This window comes from Protopterus annectens, chromosome 4.part0 (genome assembly GCF_019279795.1).
Source record: "Protopterus annectens isolate FY-2018-M chromosome 4.part0, PAN1.0, whole genome shotgun sequence".
Lineage (NCBI taxonomy): Eukaryota > Metazoa > Chordata > Ceratodontiformes > Protopteridae > Protopterus > Protopterus annectens.
In genome coordinates, this window is record NC_056733.1 from 230,805,409 (window position 1) to 230,826,661 (window position 21,253).

A 21,253-nucleotide genomic window follows, 5' to 3' on the forward strand; every position below is an offset into this window, starting at 1 on the left:
GCCCCAATTGATTTGGGAAGTGTCCATACTCACTATGGCCTTGGGCTCAGGAAGGATGAAGGGGTGACCTTGTAAAATATGGCATAACTGAATCCACCACAAGAGATAATTTTTGCATATAGGTTCATAGGTAGGTACTAGGCTTTCGGCCCTAGGGCCCATACAAGCCTCGCCAAAAAATGTACCCTGGCTTTCGCCACCCAAGAAAATTATTTTCCTGTGCCCCTGTCAAGCAGAGCCACAGAAGTGATCCCCGGGGTGAATTTCTCATTTCCCATCCAATCATCAAGATTTTTCTTGAAGAGTGCTAATGAGTAGCTCTGTTTGACATAGATAGGTAGTCTGTTCCAGAGTATGGGAAGTCTCTCGGACAGGAATCTATCCCTCCAGCATGTTCTGTTTATTGTGGTGAAAAGGTTTAGGTCCCTACAGCGTGTAGCTCGGAGGGATTGGGATTTCTTTAAGTGGAGCATGTCCAACAGCTCTGGGTTTGGCATAGCTTTGTATGTTAGGCAGAAATCGCCCCTGAGTAGGCGATATGCGATGGAGTAAAGTTGTAGTTTTTTTGAGACTGTCTGCATAGGGCATCTGTTTGAGGCCAATAATCCCCTTTGTGAGGTATTTCTGTGGTCTTTCCAGTTGTTGTAGAAGTCTTGTGAGGTACATACCAAAAGGGGCATTGTACTCTATAATGGGTCTAATGAATGATGAGTAGAGGGGAACAATGACCTCTTTTTTCCTGGATGAGAATCCTTTTGTGATGAGATGAGCCATGTAGAAGGATTTCCTGACCACTGTGGCAATGTGATTATCAAAGGAGAGACTACTGTCCACCTGTGTCCCAAGGTCTCATCACATTTTCAGCATTAAGTAGACTACCAGCTATGTGGTAGTTCATGGGTACAGAGTTTTTACCAAAGGGGATGACAATACACTTTTTGGCATTGAGCTTCAGGCCATGGCTTTGACACCAGGTATCTGTCTCAGTGAGGCCCTTTTGTAGTTTGTCCACATCGTTAGGAGTTTCGATTATGGCTCCTAGTTTGCAATCATCTGCAAACTTTGTTAGCCAAAGACCTTCTGTGTTGGCCTGCACTTCAGAGACGTAGATACCAAACAGGAGAGGACCCAGAACTGAACCCTGTGGTACTCCACTTGTCACTGGTCTGATGTCAGATTTGGAATCCGCTACTTTCACAGTGTGGGTTCTGTCCGTCAGCCAGTTGGCAACCCATTTTGTGACATAGGGATTTTTACCTAGTTTAGTGAGCTTATCTATAATTCCAGAGTGGGGGATGGCGTCGAAAGCCTTGGCGAGATCTAGATAAGCTGTGTGAACCATTTTACCCTCATCTATGGCTTTGGTGATTGCTTCAAAAAAGTCAATCAGGTTTAGGAGACATGATCTGCCTTTTACAAATCCAAACTGGGTAGGTCCAGAGTTTGGAGATTACCAATGTCTTTGTTTATGAGTTCCACGATGATACGTTCCATGGCCTTGCAGACCAGGCTCATCAGGCTAATGGGGCGGTAGTTCCCATGGTCCATCGTGGCTCCCCCTTTGTGGAGTGGGATAACCGTCGCGGTGCGCCATTCAGTGGGTACAAAGCCTGAGGTGAGGCTATGATTGAACATGGTACTTAAGGTAGGGTACCAGTTCATTCTGTAGTTCGTTTAGAACGCAGCCTGGGATATTGTCAGGTCCCATGGATGCTGTGTTCTTGGCTTTGGAGAGTGTTTTTTTTTTTTAACCTGGGCAGCCGTGATTATAGGAACTTTGCATTCTTCCGGTATAGAGATGGGCCCTCTAGGGGGTGAGAGGGGGGTAAAGTTAGCACTGAACCTATCTGCTAGGATGTTGGCAATATCAGTTGGTTCTGTATATTTAGTGCCATTGTGCTGTAACTCAGAGCAGATCTGAGTGTTCCCATTTAGATTCTTGACATAGCTATAGAATGCTTTGTGGTTGTCTTTAGAGTCAGTGGCAATTTTGTTTTCATACCTAGCTTTGGAGGATTTTAGGAGGGCTCTCAGCTTCTTACTGAGGTTAACCTCCAGTTCCTCCAGTCATGGGATTTTACTCTTTTTTTGCAACATTTTGCAACAGTTTCTTTCTTCTGTTGTAGAGTTTGTTTATGGCAGACGATATCAGAGTTATTCTGATCCAGGTGGACAAAGGTGTAGAATAGACTACCAAGTTGCTAGGATCCACTGAAGAATTCTCATATGCTATCTTGCTAATGGAACAAGAACTATCACAGCAGACATTGACCCTAAATCTTGGAGAATCAATGCAGCTGAAAGAGAAGAATTTTGGATTATCTTTTTGACTTGAATTGGAATAGTCTGTACTGTTGGGTAAGGGAAGGGAGGCTGTCACTAATACCATACTGAACAAAGCTCCTATGAACTCTAATACTTGAGACTATTCTAGCTAGGATTTCTTGTGACTGATGGCAATTCCCAGGCGAGAGCACAGTTGGGAGTACATAATCTCATGCTTTTATTAGTAAACACCTAGTCGGAGCAGTTATGAGCCAGTTGTCCAAGTAAGGAAACACACAGAATCCCAGCAGTCTCATGTGGGTAGCTACTATAGCCATGCATTTGGTCAACACCCTGGGGGCTGTGACGAGGCCAAATGGCAGAGCTCTGTATTGGTAATGACGGACTCCCAGCTGGAAGCATAGGTATGTATCTTCTGGATCATCTCTTCATTTTTATAGTTCGCATCCTAAAGACCTATTTGAACACATCCAGTCATTCTGGTGCAGGAAAGGCAAAATGAATGGAACCGTTACCTTCCAGAACTTTGTGTACTGAACTGATTTGTTCAGAATGCTGAGATCCAAAATTGGTCTCCAGTATCCTGTTTTCTTTGGCACTAAAAAGAATCTTGAGTAAGTTATGGATTCTTTCAAGTCTGGGGGGACCTCTTGGATGACTCTCTTTTCTAGCAGCATTTTTTTATTTCTTGTGCTCTGCTTTCTTCCTCTGGGTGGAACATCAGGAACTTTGTTTATGATTGGGGGGGGTGTGTGTGAAAAAAATATTATACAATTACGTACTCGTGTATTTTTTGTAATCTCTAGCCAAGCTCACTGGTGCAGGGATACACAACCCATGACTGTCTCCAGAGGTGGACATACGGGCCTCCTTTCAGAAGCGCTTGTAGGATCTGTCAAAGAAAAGTATCCCTAGATCCTTGATTCAACAGGCCTCCTCTGCTTGGTGGGTGGCATCGTCTGTTAGTTCCTCCAGGGGCAGAGGGGGCCATATGGATCATGGAAAGGACTCTGGGACGTTCTGAACCACATTTTTTGACCATCTTACTGCTTTCCTAGAGAAGGCACTTTGAGGAGTCAAAAAATGTATGCCCAATTTAGACAGGGTCTTACCATCATGCTCAAACCAGTATAGTGCGTCTTTAACCCTGGGGCCAAGAAAAACACTTCTATCAAAGGAAGCACTGATGAAGGAGGACTTGAAGGGCTCCACAAAATCACAGAAGTGCATCCAGGCATGTGTCTTACTGGAAGTGCCTGAACCCGCCACCCTTGAGGTACTTTCAGTTGCAAATGAAATGAGCCACACGGATGAATCAGAAGTGGAGTGTAGGGTAGCCATGTATGAGGCAACAGAGGTCTCTGCCTCAGAAATAATGGCCCCGGAGAAGGATTAACAGAGTTCTTTAATCAAATACCTCGAAGTCTGGTGGTGTGTGCCAAATAATTCAGTGACCTAAGTGCAAAAGTCGCTAAAGCATATATGTTGTTGCGTCTTTCGGCTTTTCCCGGTTAGGGGTCGCCACAGCAGAACTCCGGTCCGCTAATGATTGGCAGGTGATTTTTACATGCAGAGTTGCCAGCCCTGATGCACAACCTTCAACGAAGGTACACCCATTCACGCAGGTCTCCACACAGAAGACGCTCTAGCTGAGAGTCGAACCGCACAGCGTCTTACTGTGAGGTGACAACGCTACCGCAGCACCGCCACTACACTTCCCAAATCAATCCAGTACCCTAGACTCTCTGTTAGGGGGGATGAACAGAGGAACTCTGTTCTGACAGTTCCTTTTTTGTGGCCAGTGCTACAACCATGGCATCTACTGGTACTCCATTACTCCAAAATTCCCTACCTTTGGGTGATACCAGGATCCTGTCTGGTCTCTTAGGGATTGGCTCAACAGAGTCAGGTTCCTTCCACTCCCACTGACAGAGATCAAATTAATGAGCTCATTGGCAGGCGGAGTCACCCAGGAGGTAGACAGGCCAGCCCCAAAGGCTTCCAAGAATACGGATTCCTCTTGGGAAGGGTTCTTGGTAGACCAGCCACCCTTTTGCTTGAGGATCTCCAGAAGGTCTCCAAAGCAGATGTCACCAGGTGGTGATCTTGGGGACTGTTCCCCTTCATCAAAATCAGTATATTCTGTGACCAACCCTTGAAAAGAATAGAAGTGCCTCCTGTTGCATTTCCTCTTCTTAGGAACTTCTTCAGTGGGATGTCCCAGAGAAGTATCAGAAAATATGAGTATACCTTGCTAGGTAGCCTGGAGACTTTGGGGTAGGTGTCCCTGTGGAGCAGGATATTGAGGCTCAAGGCACAAGCACAGATGGGTTTGGGAAAAAAGATCCAAGAGGGGGAGGGTGGAACTGTCCTTCCTCTAGCAGCACAGAAAACTCTCCACTACCTCAAAAAGCAGAGTGCCCCGAGAGAAAGAGGCCAGCGGAGCTGAGAAGATATGCTCTAAGACTGTCAAGCTCCTTCTGACTCGAAGATAGTATCACGTGAGGCAGAGGTCCAGCCAAGTGGTTCAATGCAGAGGTTCAGATGGGAGAGAACTCCAGCAACTTTGGAGTAGACTCCAACACCTTGGCTCCGGCAATGACACTACGGATCAGTGTGTCATCTGGCTCCAACACACTCTTTGCCGGTCCACTCAGAGGCTGTATCAGAATGGAAGATACAAGGATCTTCTGAACTGACACAGTCAGCTCAGTGATTCGCAGATCCAAGTGATCCAAAACCAAAGGTCAGATCAGAGAAGGAGCTAAAATAGGTGCAGTAGTACTTGTAAAGGTCTTTGAATCCAATGGGGTAGGAGCCAGGAGAATTCCCATCTGAATTTGTGCGGAGAGAAACTTCATCATTCTATCCATATCTGTGGTCAGACTTCTGGACGTACGAGTAGAGGAAGCAACTGAAGAGGTAGGTCCTGGAATGGTGACATCTCTCTAACAAAGGTGATGGAAGGTGGGAGGATACTGGATCCAGAGACGAAGCATGCAGGGTCCGAAGAAGCTTCTTCGGATCCAAGTGTGTCGGATCTAAAGACACAGATCTGGCATCAGAAGCTGTTGGATTCAAGGGTTTTGACTGCAGATCTGATGAAATTGGATTCGATCACTTAGATACCTTAATAGGTGGTTCTGCAGTATGTGCCGAGCTCAGAGCAGATGATCTGGAAGGGTCCAAAAGATGCTTCTTGATCTTTTCTCCATTTTCTTGGGGGACCGAGCTCCAGATATTGTCTCAGAAAAAGTTGTAGGAAGCAATCGTTTTAAGATGAGTTCTAATAGAGCCCCAGGATTAAAGGCCTTACACATTTCACAAGACACATTAAAATGGGCGGGGTCTAGATAGCACACATATGAATCATGTGCGTCTGATAAAGGAATTTTGTGGCCAAAGGCATTACATTTTTTAAACCCTGATGGTTTTTCAGCCATTCTGGAGAAAAAACTTCTAACAAAAAATTTTTTTTTTTTTGGAAAGAAAGAAAAGGAAGAAAGTTAAAAGTTACCCAACGCTTACAACTGAAGGAGCTACTGCAAGGGTATAGAATTAGAAAGGGAGGAAAGGAAAATACCACAAATGGTAATTTAATTCACACTAAAAAGTGTAGAAAGGGTAACAGGACTATTACAGAATATAACAAGAAAGCCTAGATATATACATAATCTACTTTTACTCACAAACTAACAGTAGAGCTCAAGAGCCAACAGCGACCACTTCCATACGCAAAGGCAGGAAATGAGATCTGAGCTATGGCACTATGGGTAAGGGAGGAGTTCAAGAGTTTTCAGTATCGACGAGCTGTAAAATTGGGCAAGGCAGATCAGAGGATTGGATCCAAACTCACTTGTTGAGGAATGAATGAAAATTGACATCAGATTGTTATATATCCTACAATGTTTATAAATATAAACTTTTCAATATATAAATATACGTTTATATACATCACAAGTGATAAATCAATAAAGGTATTAGAAAAAAAAGTACTGTGATGACTTCTGCTCATCCAGTGTTGCTCTAAATATTAATGACAAAGTGAGGTCTATGCTTTGCACTTCTCCCTCCAGTTTAACATTCAAACTTCAAATCTTTTTCATCTACTTCTTGCAGAATCTCAGTTCACATGTTTAAACTACATCTACCAGGATTGATGCTTTAAAGTTTTCCCACTTATTCACTAAACTCATTTTGTGGCTGCTCATCCTAATAATTTCCATCTCCTAATACCAGTCTCTGTCTCAAGTCCAAAGTACTGCTTATTCTTCTGTTCAACACCTGGTCTTTTTTCCTTTTGGAACAATGGTAAGGCTTCAAGGACAAAAGTATCCAGGCTTTCTTAATGAAAGAAGATTGAGAAGCAGATTCTCCATCTTGTCAGCTCATTCAGTTTAACTAGATGTTTTTATTTCCACCACAGTCTGCTCTGCAGTCAAGAAAATATACTCAATCCTCCAGCAAAAAAAAAAAAAATTTTTTTTGAAGATAGCCATATACTGCCGCTTGAATCTCGCACTTGCCTCTTAACATCTCCTGATTTCTGGGATAAACTTGCTTCTCTTTGAATACTGCATAATCATTTCCACAGACACTTTGCTGTCCCCAGCGTTCAATATTTTCCCTTCTGCACCAGGTTTGTTAGGAGCAACCCTTTCTGCTAACACAACCGTACTGTATCTTTACTAATGCAGAAAGTCTGTTTGATGACCACATTTGAAAGTTGCAAATATCGTGCCTTCTCAATGAAATCATGCTGTGGAATACCAGTCCAGTTGCTTATTCGTACTGTGATAAAACTAACACAGATTATTCCTTCCAATATCACTGGTATAGCAAAAAAGTCCCAGGTTGTGCGAGTCTTACTTTTATAAACAATTTATTCTTGGGAAGCCTCGTGATTAGCCAACCTTCCATTCATTTCAGTACCTGATTTCTGATGTTTTATCAGCTTATCTGAATGGCAACTCAAAAGCTTTTTTTTTATACATCCCTTTGTCATTTGATACTCAACTATCTTAACATACATCTGAGTGCAACTGATTTCTTTTACTTCTTCCTCAAAGTTGCTGGATGCCTTCTTCTGTACTAAGGCTGCAATAAGTTGATTTTTTTTTTTTTTTTTTTTGCTAAACAGCTGGAAGGTTTTTCCCAGCCAAAGCTTTTTCTTATTCTTTTCTGGTGGACTTCCTTAAACTTTTTTCCATATTTATTCTTTGCTGGTGCCCATTAATGTCATTACTAGAAAGTAACCAAATTCTACTAAAACTAGAAAGTAACCAAATTCTACTAAAACTAACATTTGTGGGTTTAACAGTTCCTACACTGGGAGAAAACTAATCAACAAGCTGCACAGACATCTTGAACGCAAGTCCCTGCATTTTTTTCCTACTCTGCATTACCCCCACCCCCTTTCACAATACTTAAAAATCACACTATGAACCAGGTATCAAATAAAATCAACAGGAAAGACTTTGAAGACACTAAACTTCAGGACCAAAAAGTCCATGAGCCAAATCCTTAATGTCATATGGTCAAATACAGAACACCCCCCCTGAGGAGTGAAGCCGCTGCTCAGGAAATAAAGCAAAACCAAGACAAACTGTATTCATCTCCTCCACCCAGTGAGAAAATATAAGCATATAAACTGACAGAGAAAGGAATGGCTGCTACAAAGGAAGCTTCACAAATCCAGAGATCTGAGACAAAAAAATGCATGAAATATGTGCATGGTCTGCTGCTGCATACCACATATTCTAAAGTAAAAGTCAAATCCAGAAGCATGTCAAAGCAAAAAGAATATGTCTTTATTCTTGGCCAAAGGACAGAGTCATGTCTGAGCTCTCGTTTCTGAAACATCATAAGCTGACTGGAATCCCTGTGAAACAAAGACGCCAATAACTCTTTTAAAGTGCAGGAGAAAACAGAAAAATTAGTACAACACTGAGTATGAGGAAGAAAGGGAATCTGTGAAACACTCTGACCTAAGACAATTAAGCAAAACAGCAAGGGATCCCCCAAAAGAAGCCCGCTCCCAAGAATTGTAAGGAAGGGCTACCAGATGTCTGCCACTGCACAAAGGGAAGCAAAAGGATACCACTCCCACCAGGACTTGGCCACAGCAGTCAATGCCTGGAACTACGGAGAGTGAATGGATCAACAGCAGCCACACCCTGTTAGGAGTAATACCCAACCACAACAAAACAGAATGACATTACTATGAGAACCCCCAAAACCAGTTTCCAAAAATATCCCAAAGACAAACCAGTATCCAGGCCTCCTGTAACAGCAGCGTGGTATAGATCCAGAAATGATCTCTCTTCAAGGTAGTAATGATATTAAGGTCAGAAACTGGGGAAAACGTCATCTGTACTACTCTGGCAAAAAAAGGAGTCATGTCTTTTCCCTTCCTAGGGATCAAGTCCAAACCAACATTTGAGCTGTAGCTATGTTGATGTTAGAGACCACCCGTACGGCTTCCCAAATGACAAAGGATGGGGATACCAAAAGAGACCTAGCTTTGTTCTTGGGATAATGGATGGGGCAGCCTCCTAGTACAGATGCCATAATACAACCTGGTAAGGCTTGGCCGTGCAGCATTCCCTCCATGAATAGAAAGAGAATAAGGCAGTTGAGCCAGTATTTGGAAGATTATCTCAACCCATGTCATTCAAGGGAAGCATATGACAAAGCCTCCAGCTCTAGCCACAGTACCTGCACAATCCAAACTATACAAAGCAAATTTGTAAGTGCACTAAAGGCTTAGCAAATGACAAGAAAAGGACCTTCTTAAGCCAAAACTACAGCATGTCCTTAAACACTCCCAATGACTAATTCATTAAAAGCAACAAGAATTCAGAGACATGTAGCATTAATGCATAGCTTCAAAGCAAAAGAGTACACCTTGCTACACCCAGTCAGCGGTCTAGATTTCACATTAGGCAGCTGGGTCTGCAGTTCCCGGAAACACTGATAACCCACAGAGGCCACACAGGAGATGAGTTTACTGTTGAAGCATCCTAAATCTAATCTCATCAACTGCAAGCCAACAAGAGGTGTCAGTTTTCTTTGGCAAAAAATGTAGCATAGTCAGGATGCTTCCACGCTTCCAAGATATCACAAAGGACTGACATCAAAATGGTTATGACTAGAGAGTCATATGATTCCTTACCTGACTAAAAGATTACTGCGGACAGAGGCCAAAACATGCTAACCATCATAAGCTGATTGGAATCCCAAAATGAAGAGCTAAATAAGGGCTCACTCACTTTTCCTATTTTAAAGACAAGGACTTCACAGCCATTTTCCCATGGAAACCTGAGGGGTATGGAAATGATCTTCCAGCGATTCCAAAGAAGCATGACACAGCCATGCCTTGTGTGTGACATACAAAAACCTGTGTATGCAGGGGAGACGCCTGTATAGGCCTGGTGGTACCATTATACAAAAGTCCCAAAGGAAGAAGATCTCATTCCTATGAGTGAAGCTCCCATCAGGAATTAAAAAAATATCTGAAATCGCTGCTTGGGCAGTGGAACCAGGTGTGGTCTCACCTGACAACTTCTCATCAACTAGATCAAACCAATCTTGGTGAGTCTGGGATAAAATCCCAAGAAAAGCACCAACCCAAAGTACTTCATGCTGCAGGTATGTAACCTAAGGGCTATTATCCAAGATCAGGCTGAATAATCCAGTACTAAATCAATCAACAGATGGGAGGGCACAAGCACCCATAATGTAAATCCTAAGGTGGCAATCAGGAGATGTACCTTTCCTTGACTTCAGGGTTTCTGCCATCACAGTGCACCAGAAAAAGTCCACGCATCTGCTAACCACATATGATTTCTGTCCCTGAAAAAGTAAGGAGGCTGTGCAAGATGCAGACTTGCCTCTGGGATGATTAAGCCCCAAAATGCTCTCCAAACTAAAGTGTTAGTTAAAACAAATCATGGCTTTCCTTCAGCAAAGACAAACCTATCCGGAGCTTTCTTCCATCATTCAGTGCAGGACTCGGAGGAGTTTCGAATGCTATAAAGAAGCAAAAAGCACGTGAAAACTGGAAATGTCAGTGACAGCATGGACCGAGATCCAAAATGCGACAGTGACAAAAATAAGAAATTGGTGTGTGGACTTGAGCTCATACAGCAGAAGTGTTAAATTACTTCATGTTTCTCAGGCATGGAATATACAAAAAAAAAAAAAAAAAATCAGATTCACTGAAAAAATAAAGCCATCAAAAACACCTTCAATATTCGATAATACCTGCATCATATACCCAGCCTTTCACTTAAAGGTTGTTGTTTAAAAGAATTAATTCATATCTTACCTCATGCATGGTAAGATCTGAAAACAGAATTACAAAATTCTCCTCCACTCGAACAATGAGACCTGTGTCACCTTCATATCGCCCTGCAATAACTTTAACATGGTCACCCATTCTGAAATATTTTCTCAACTCCTGAGCTGGAAACTCGAGTATATCCTGAAGAGAAAAAAGAAAAATGGGATCAGAATGTTTTGAAACACAGAGAGGAATAAAGCAATTAAAACTCTCAAAACAACAATAAGACACAGTGAAAACAAAATTAGTCCACTGCTTATGAAAATATATAAATGTGCATTCTCAAAGTCAGTGCATTTTTGAAATAGGCTAGGCTTTTATTTACTACCATGTCAAAATGTCTGAAAAAAAATAAGAATGTTGGCAAACACGATCAATGTATCAGACAGTGGAGATTGTGTGGTTGGCATTAGCAGAAATCTTCCAGAGTATCCTACGAAAATAACTGGTCAATGATTTCTAACTGCAACATTCCGCCACAGCCAGTCAAAGTTCCAAAGTAGGTTCAATGTCTGAAGCGATATCAGTAATAATGTTTACCAAAGGTCCACATGAATATCTGACACAGACACTGCAAAATGTCTTCAACAGAAACAAGTACTAGAAACACTGACCAATGGTCAAAAGACCTTTTAATGCATTGCCCAATGTGGTCAAACTGGAGCACAACTGTAAAAAGAGGTCTTAAAACCACAACTAAGAGAAACCTGCTACTGACAAATTGATGCAGAGTTTCTTGATATTTGTGATCTGCTTCTTGTCCCCTTCCAATAAAGTCCTGAAAACATGTATTCTCATCACTCATAGTATAAAAGAACCCTATTTAGTGGGTCTTCAGCTTTGTTCACAAACACTTCCATTCCTGCGTCCTAGTGAAAGCATGAAACCTGTAACTGCAAGCCCCACAAAACCAAATGTAAAACTTGCTCAAGCTGTAAAGCCTTTGCTTTATGTTGGGGGAGTAGGAGACTCAATAATGTGGAACACTATAGCATTTGTGTTAATATATGGTGTGACATCCCCACACTGGGCCAGTAAACAAGGAGCCTGAATCCTCACCACTGACACTGGAGAGGGACGTGCACTTGGAATACAAATGGATATACTCAGTATTTCCAGATGCAGACCTCTCTCTGCATAAAGCACAATTTCCCTTAAGAGCACACAGGGAACACACTCAGCCAAGGGTCTGGATTTCTCTACATCTATCTCCCTCCAGGCCCCCAATAAAACTCCACACTGGTACAGCTGCAGAGTTAGGTCCTTGGCTAGAGTGTCCAAGCCAAGTCGTCCAGCACCCTCTCTGTAAGATCACTGTTTTGTGCCGTGCCCCACGTAGCTGAAACACACACACACACACACACACACACACACACACACACACACACACACACACACACACACACACACACACACACACACACACACAGTGTGAGAGTTGATTTTCCAGACACACACAAACACTTGGGAAAGGCTGGCAGAGATTTACCTGCTGTGCCCCCTTCTGCCAAGAATACAACATAGTTATCACCAGCAGGCACTTAATCACAGCTACTCTAAGGCCCTTAACAAAGGATGTCCAATTATACTGTGTAATATTAACACTAATACAAATGGTAGTGGTTGACCAAGACAGCTAGGCTTTCAGGAGTGGCCAGAGTGATCACCAAATACATTTGTGCAAATACTCTCAAAGCTTTAACATTTTCTAAAAAGGACCAGCCACAATGAAAAGTTTAAATCTATTTAATAATAAACAAAAGAACAAGAAAATACCAACTATATATTTACAGTAAACCACTGAGTTCAAATTACAGGAAATATTGAATGATGGACAGACTCATACAAATAAAGAAAACACTCTCGAAATTAATCTTCACTATATTCCAGACTGAATCCAGGATGATTACTATTCTTAATAACTTACTTGACAGAGCAAGGCAAAATGAAATACATGAGCAGTCTTTCTAGTCAGGTTCCCCAAAACAGAATACTCAATACTCAGGGATTACTCCCTGTAAAATATAATATCCAAGATGGCATGCAGAATGACCTCATCGGGTCACCTGACACTAGTTTCTCTCAGTATCCCCCCTTTGAAGCTGAGACAGGAATTTAGCAACAGCTACAATACATATCTAAATGTTTATGGCAGTGCCTGGGGCTTCCCCTCTTTTTACTGAGCTAATGAGCAAAGGCTTCTTCCAGACCCACCATCTCCGGTCCTGTTCGGCACTGTGGGATGCCATTTTAATGGTTTCGTGACTCAATTACATTTCCATTATTTTTTTTTAATTAAGCTAGCTGGTTAACCTCTGCTGGCCCTGTATGCTACATTAAAACATGCATTCAATTCAGTTACAATAATACATGTACATTTCTTTTCACTCATAAGCAAACCTCACACATACATTTTCAGCACAAGCATCTGTACAAATCAGTTTGACGTATAAATGACATCTATTTACAAAATTCCTGGTAGCTGTGCTGGCGCAAGTCATATATCCACTGCCCTACGTCTCCTGGCATGGCTGGCAGTACCTCTTATTGTCACATATGGGTCCCTTAATATCAAAGTAAGGGGAATACTCCTGAGGTACTGCAACCACAAATTTAACAAACATTCTGAAAATTTGTATATTTCATCTTATTTCTGATGATCACAACTATGGTCCTCTCAATTTGAAACCTTCCATTCCAATTTTTCATTCATTTCAATCTGAAGCTCCCACACACTCAGTCTTGCACATCATGCACCCATGCACACTATCATATCAAGCCACCTGAACTCACCACTCAGTCCCCAAACAGTGAGACCACACTTACAGCAAGTCAGGAGAAGACAAAAACCTGACATGTATGCTATGCATACACACAGTGTGTGGAGAACGGCTAAATGTGTTAATGAACAAAGGGGCAAGTGTAACATGACCCACAAGCCAAGCTCCAAATTATTCTGGTTTGTGGATGAAGTGTGCAGTCCATACAAAGTAAAAATTCCAGTGAAATCTAGAATAAGTGGCAGACGAACAATGGCTCATCAGATATTCCCATGTTATTCAGTAAGACATTTGGAAAAGATATGGCAGTGTAACAAAGAAAATGAAAAAGAAGATATATGTTTAAACACCAACTCAAACTTTAACATTACTACATTAACATTATTCATAAAAGAAAACAAGACAGTCTAGCTGAACAGTTTGTTGTGAAAAATGTCAAACTATCCTGGGCAACTTCTAATTGCTTTTGCTGAAAAAAATACCAGGTTTGCTGGATAGCTTTGGCTACTTTAAAGACTGCGGAACAGTTGTACAACAAATAAGAAATTTAGCCATCCAAAGCTTTTTTGGCTATAACCTGTCCAACATGACACAAACTGTCAGTATGGGTTGCAGCCAAATGTACCTTCACAATTTTCTCACGTCAGTGCAGGTACCATGGTGACAAAAGAACATGAAATTGTAAAATGTTTACTCATTTGTTCATTGTAACCAGGGCCTACTAACAGGAGAAACACACTGAGCACAAGATGTTAGGCAGCATGACCAGCAGTTGCTGGTGGGGCATGAGTGCAGTGCAAGCACTCATTTAGGAAGCCTTAGGTGATCTTAGCTTTCTAAATGAATGGCAATACTGTATTATTCATGATTGCAGTTAGCATTTCAGAGAATTACTAACTGCAGCAAGCTGCTTGCCACAGTTGTAGACTACCTCAAGTAACTTCAGCAACACTTGCTTGTTTTTAGTTCTCAACTTTGGATTAAGGGGTATGCCAGTCTAGAGAACAGCCCAGATGACCAGATAATCTGAATACAGTTTTGGGTCAAGTGTTTCTGAATTGATCCAATGGCTGTACTTTGACAATGGATAATAATTCAACAATAAAATGAAATATATGGCTGGCTAAATTTCAACCTGAAACTAAGAAAACAGACACAAAAAGCCCATGGAGAAATGGACTCAAAAGATATAACCACTCAATCACATTTTATTAAAAAGTAAAACAAGAATAGTGCATGGGAGTGGGAAGCTCTTCAACGGGCTATTATGAAAGATTATGTCTATACTGTAATTATACCAACTGGTGTATGGACAAACTCTAAATTTTCCAAGCGAGGTAGATGCTGCTGAACCAATGCAATATTACACATGGTGTGTGCACTCATCCTGCTTTTTAGTTCTATGGTGCATTTCCTTTGGGTGATAAAAGTTTACTCTGGGGCCAATACTGCTGAGAAGCAGTTTTTAGGGAATCTCATTTTTTAGCTTTCCAGCACAAGAAAGAAGCGTTAGTGAGATTAAAATTTGGGGGAAGGAATGGGTACAATGATGGACTGTGGGGTAAGCATGAAATCTGGGTACATGAGGAATGCATACTGAGATCATGGTGCAAGCTGGGAGGAACATGCAAATATTACAATGATGGGACAAGGTGAAGATTACACACTATTTGGATTCCAAGATGGCTGCACACTGAGTAACAGCTTAATTCTGGCTCTCCCAGTCTGAAACTTAGCAAAGAAGGCCACTGTACCTAGATTTCTGGATACATCTCAGTAACTGGCTAGTAAGTTCACTGCCCAGATGCCAGGACAAAAGTAATGTAACTGATCTGGAGGAAAATCAGACTCAAAAGGTGAGAAAGAAGCACAGACTGACAGGAGTACTGGAGTGGTTCAGCAAGAAGCACTACCAGTTCCAGACATGACTTCCAGTAACCTAGAGGAGAGTATAAAGCAGCTGCTCACAGACCTGGTTAAAATAAACAAAACACTGAAGGAGTATACGAACACAAACAATAAAAAGCTAGAAAAAATGTTAGAAGCTTTAAACAGATATTCAGATAAGGTGACAGAACTGTAAAATTCAGAGGGTGAAATGAAGAGAAGGCTGGCTGAATATGAGACTGCATAAGAAGAGATCTTTCAAAAAAAATAGATTAGAAGACAGAGCACATAGGGAAAACCTAAGATTTTATGCTGTACCACAGAAGTTGGAGGGAAGAGACTGTATTAATTTTATGAAAGCACAAATAAGCAACTGGACTTGTATTCCACAACAGGAATTGTTAATTGAAAGGCCACATCATATGCATGCTCCAAATCTGATTACTAATAAAACAACCTAGACCTTTAATAGTAAAAATGCAGTCTTATCAATAGGAGGAGTTAATTTTGACAAAACTGTGGCAGAAAGATGAAGTGCTAAAAGTGGGAGACAGCAGAGTGTTTGGGGAGAATAAGTGTACACCAGGCAGAAGAGAAGTAAATATATTCCATTATTTAGGGAATGTAAAAAGCAGGGGTGAGATTCAAACTGCTGTACCCAGCCATCTTCAAAGTGTTTTTCTTGGAGGGGAAAAATCATTTTTTGAAGAACATGCTAAGGAGGAAATACAAAAGTTTGTCCAACAGAGAGTGAGCTGTGAATCAGAAAAGAGATTCTTGCTTTGTGTTGTCCTGGTACTAATGACTAGAAAAGAGACTGAGCCTGTGAAATCTTTTCCACTGTTTCAATTTCTTGAGAGAAGGAAAAAAACATAAGAATCCACTAGAAGAATCTGGAATATGATGGAAATGAAGGAGAGGCAGGAATTGGGAGATGGAGATGAACAAGATTAAAGCTAGTAACCTGGAAACAGATAAAGTAATTATATTTGCGAAACAAGACAGAACAGGAAAAATCTGAAAATACTGAACTTCCTTGGACTTTGTTAAACTTGTGAGAACTTTAAAGCATATATCCTTCTTCATGCTGTTAATTTTTGGAGAAAATCAGTTACTTGTAAACAAAGAAATGTGGGATTACAAAGCAATAATTACATTTGTGAAACATAACAGAACAAGCGGATTTGGAAAGATTGGATTTTTGTGGAATATGATAAATTTGTAGGGGACACTAAAGCATAAGACTTACATTGTGTCATTAAAGCTTCTGAGAAGTACTTTGGTGAGGGATGGAGAAGGAAGAAAGTTAACTAAGTAGAACAAATTTTTTTTTCTCTTAATAGTAATGTTTAAATGTTCCATTAATTTCTTAACAAGTTATGAAGTAAAGCTTTTACAGTTCTTTTCTCTCTTATCAACATCCCAACATCAATTGTATGCAGTAAATATTCCCCTTTATTGGAGACGTTGGGGAAGAAAACTGGCAAATGAATGGAATGATTCAAATTTGTTTCAGTGGCTACCATGAAGGATGGGATGGTTCAGAGAGCCACTCTGTCTTTATTAAACACCTAATAATGTTGGTGGATTAACAGAAAGAGCCTACAACTCAGACACTATTCTTGCTGAAGTTATGGCTACCAGAAAGGCAGTCTTCCATGACAGAAATTTCATATTGCAAGTTGCAGCAGGCTCGAAGGGACTCTGTGTAAGAGACTGTAGCACAAAAGAAAGGTCCCATGGAGAAGGATCTTTGACTGGAGGTCGGAGCAGAAAAAAGCCTTTCAAGAAGGCCTTACAAAGACGAGAAGAAAAAGTAGGCTCCTCACAAACATGGAAAGTTAGAAATAACCACCAACTGCAATTTGATAATAGAGAAACTAGCTCCGTCCTGAAAGAGTGAAGAAAAGAACAATTAGATATCTGGCATGGGAGCTGAGAAGAGGTCCAGATTAAACTGCTGGGCCCAAACAGAAAATCTTTTCCATTTGCTAGTGTATACCTTTCTAGTGGAAGTCTTCAGAGAAGCCAGAATAATGTCTCAGATGGACAATGGAAGTGTGGACTGATTTAGGATTACAGAAGAGGACAAACTACATGGTCAGACAGAGTCTGAAGATTTGGGATCGGAAGATTGGAGGAGGGAGAAATGAGATCTGGCAGGGGATCTAGTCTCCAAGGGGGGTACCTCAGGTGAGACCGTAGGAGGGGAAACTACACCTGCCAAGTATCAAGGTGGCATTCAAGAGTAGAGCTTTCTGAAACACTCTGGAAATGAGAGGAAAAGGAAGGTAAGCATAAGAGAGACCCGGAGGCCAATCCTGAAAATACAGTTGTGTACACTTACCATAAATGTAGATGTTGGAGTGTATTCACTGTTGCAATCATCACACTTGTGTTATCTGCCTGCAGGTAGTCCTCAGTCGGCCCGAATACCAGAGACTTAGTATTTCTGTGTTAGTTGCTGTCGCTCCAGGACTGACGTCAGGTCATCAGGGGGTATAAAAACAGGCAGTCGATGCCATTACATCAGTTTTTCTTGCCCTTAATGTCAGGAGCCGCCAAACAGGGAGCTAAGTTATGGTGGTGAAAAAACACCACCAGTAAAAGTAAATACCAATACATAGAGAGGAGGGAGAGAGACAAGGGGGCTGGAGGGGAAGGGGGACCACGACTGCAACAATGAATACAGTTGAATATCTAGAGTTATGGTAAGTGTACACAACTGTACTATGTTCTTCATGTTTCACTGTTGCAGTCATCACACTTAGGTAGACTCCCAAAGCTGAAGAAGGGTGCAGGCAGTCAAGAAGAGTTGGGGCTGGCTACTATGCCTTGTAGGACTGCTGTAGCAAAACCTGCCCTGGATTTGTAAAAGACAGGCAGGTGGTAATGCTTGGTGAAGGTGTGTACAGAACTCCATGTAGCAGCTTCCAGGATGTCCCTGGTACTCCCCTGAAGAATGCTGTAGAGGTAGAAGTTGCTCTGGTGGAATGTGTTCTGACCCCCTGAGGGGCTGGTTTCTCATGGTGCTTGTAGCAGAAATGGAAGCAGTGCGTTAGCCATTTGGAAACTGTTTGGAAATGGCCTTGCCTTCTGCCCCTGGTGCAAAGCTGACTAGCAACTGGTTAGATTACCTGAAGGGCTTAGTCCTATCCAGGTAGAATCTGAGGTGTCTGTGCACGTCTAGGGAGTGCAGGATCCTTTCCCTTTTATTTTGAGGATTAGGGAGGAAGGTAGGCAAATGGATTGGTTGAGAGCCACACTGGACACCACTTTAGGCATAAAGGAAGGGTTAGTCCTGAGGGAAACTCTCTCAGCATGGAAAATAAAGGTTTCCACAGCCATAAGTGCTTGTAGCTCAGACACTCTTCTAGCTGAGGTGATGGCCAGAAGTAAGGCTGTTTTCCAAGATAAGAACTTTAACTCTGCTGATGCTGCAGGTTAAAAAGGTGGTAGCATGAGTTTTTCCAGTACAAAGTTAAGGTCCCAAGCAGGGGTGGGTGCTCTCCTTGGTGGCCTTAAGTTGTTTGCCCCTCTTAGGAACTGTTTGATAAGAGGGTGAGAGAAGAGTGTGGTAATGAGCCGAAATGGCAGAGGCATGGATCTTAATGGAGAAGGATAGGCCTCTGTGGAGTAGATCTGCTAAGTAATCCAGGATTAGAGGCAAGGAGAGCAGAGATGTGTTCTCTCCTTTAGACTGAATCCAGGAGAAGTACCTCTTCCACTTATCAGCATAGGATTTCCTTGTACTGGGTCTTCTGGCCTCAAGAATGACGTCTGGCACCTGTTTGCTTAAGCTGGTTACTGGGGGAGATTTTCAAGGAATAAGCCAGGCTGCAAGATTTAGGATTTGCAGTTGCGGATGCAAGATCTGTCCCCCCCTGCTGAGAGAGCAGGGTTGGGTTCTGGTGTAGGTGTCAGGGTGGTACCAGTGATAGGCTGCGCAGGAGTGGGTACCAGTGCTGGCATGGCCAGTCCAGGGCAATTAAAATTGTCCTTGGTCTGTCCTGTCTTATTTTGAGCAATACTCTTGGGAGAAGGGCAGAGGGGGGAAGGCATAGATTGAGAGATTTACCCACTGGAAGGATAGGTGATCCACTTTCCAGGCCCTGCTGTGAGGTGTCCTGGTGCAGAATTTGCTGAGCTGGTGATTCCAGAGGGAGGCAAAAAGATGCACCTCAGGGGTCCCCCATTTCTGAATCACAAGGTTGAAGGTGCTGGGGTCTAATTACCACTTGTGTGGGTCTAGGAGATTTCTGCTTAAGTCGTTTGCCAGCGAGTTTTGTTTGCCTGGCAGGAACTGAGCTTGCAGATGGACTTGCATGTCCAAGGCCGTGTTCCACAGGGCCATGGCTAGCCTGCAGAGTGGGCAAGAGTGGGTTCCGCCCTGCTTGTTGATGTACCACATAACGCTGGTGGTGTCTGTTTTTATTAGCAGGTGTCCGGGAGAGTGTAGGGATCTGAAAGCTGTCAGTATGTGCTGCACAACTAGCATCTCTTTTAGGTTGATGTGCAGATGAATTTGACTTGGGCTCCAGTGGCCCTGAATGCACTTGCCATCCATGTGTGCCCCCCCAGGCATAGTCTGATGCGTCTGTGGTTAGGGTCTGGGTGGTGTGGGGTTGAGTAAAGGGCAGTCCCTTGTTGTGGTTGCATGCTGCTGCCCACCAAAGAAACTCTGTCCTTAGACAGGGTATGACAGGAATGATGGTTTCCAGGTCCTGAGAATGTTGGCACCAAAGACTTTGTAAGTACCATTGTAGTTTCCTCATATATAGTCTGGCATATGGAATTAGTAGGATGCATGAGGCCATGAATCTTAGGGCCTGCAGGATTTTCCTTGTGGATAGCTAGGTTCTGGTGGCCATTTGAGTAAAGTAGTCTGTCAGACAGGCTTGGTTTTCTGGAGTGAGGGTTGCTGTTTCCAAGCTTGCTCCATGGAATTCAATCTTTTGAGTGGGGACTAGTTTTGATTTCTTTTCATTGATGGTGTACCCCAGGGAGGTTAGAAGGTTTTTTACAAATGTCAGGTGCTGCAACAGCATTTCCTGTCTTCCTGAATCAGTCAGTCACTCAGGTACGGGTACATTTGAATATCTCTCTGTCTGCAGTAAGCAATGGCTGGAGCCAGGCACTTTGTGAATACTGTGGGAGCAGTGGATAAGTCAAAGGGAAGTGCAGAGAACTAATAACGCATAGATCCTGCCGTGAAGCGCAGGTATGTCCTGCATGACTCCCTTATAGGGATGTGCAGGTAAGCTTCTTTTAAGTCTAGGGTGACTAACCAGACATCTTTGGCTAGCATAGGTAGAAGCTGCTGCAAGGTGAGCATTTTGAATTTTGGTACCACCAAGAAGGTGTTGAGAATTGAATGATCTAGGATTGGGCGCCAAGTGCCCTCTTTTCTGGGTACCAGGAAAAGTCTGGAATAGAATCCTTGATCTATCCTGTTCCGCAGGAACCGGATGAATTGCACTTGGTTTTGTGCCTCTGCCCACTGCTTTGGAGGTAGGTCTGGGAACCCTTTTCGGGATGGCAGTGAGTGGAAGCAAAATTTGTACCCCTGGGATACAATGTTTAGGACCCATCAGTCTTGGGTGATGGTAATCCAGTTTTTTGCATGAAGGGCAAGTTTTCCTCCTAGGGGCACAAGCAGTTGGGCAGAGGTGGTTAGTGGAGTAGAGGAGTCATTGGAAATTCTTTCTGTAAGGGGGTGGGGCTTAGCACTCCCTGCTTTAGAGGTGGAGGCACTCCATTGCTTAGATCTCTGCATACCCAGAGACTGTAGTCTGGTGGGGGGGGGGGTCTGATTCCCCTGAGCCTAGGTTGAGATGGCCTTGAGGGGGCTGGAAAGGACCAATGTTTCGAGGGGCAATTCCTACTGAATCTAGGAGGCTGTACTTTGACTGTCTGCATAGATTTAGCTTTTTCTTCCATCTTTTTAAGAACTTCG

The 21,253-nt window shown here is 42.5% G+C and overlaps 1 protein-coding gene across 1 annotated transcript in view; it reads right to left on the reverse strand.

Annotated features, from left to right (window-relative positions):
• SUPT5H (SPT5 homolog, DSIF elongation factor subunit) overlaps positions 1-21,253 on the reverse strand; it is a 1,344,557-nt gene that overhangs the window by 385,324 nt on the left and 937,980 nt on the right. Inside the window, exon 12 of the mRNA XM_044069729.1 lies at positions 10,616-10,771. Coding sequence (XP_043925664.1) covers positions 10,616-10,771 — 156 coding nt within the window. The remainder of the gene's footprint in view (positions 1-10,615; positions 10,772-21,253) is intronic.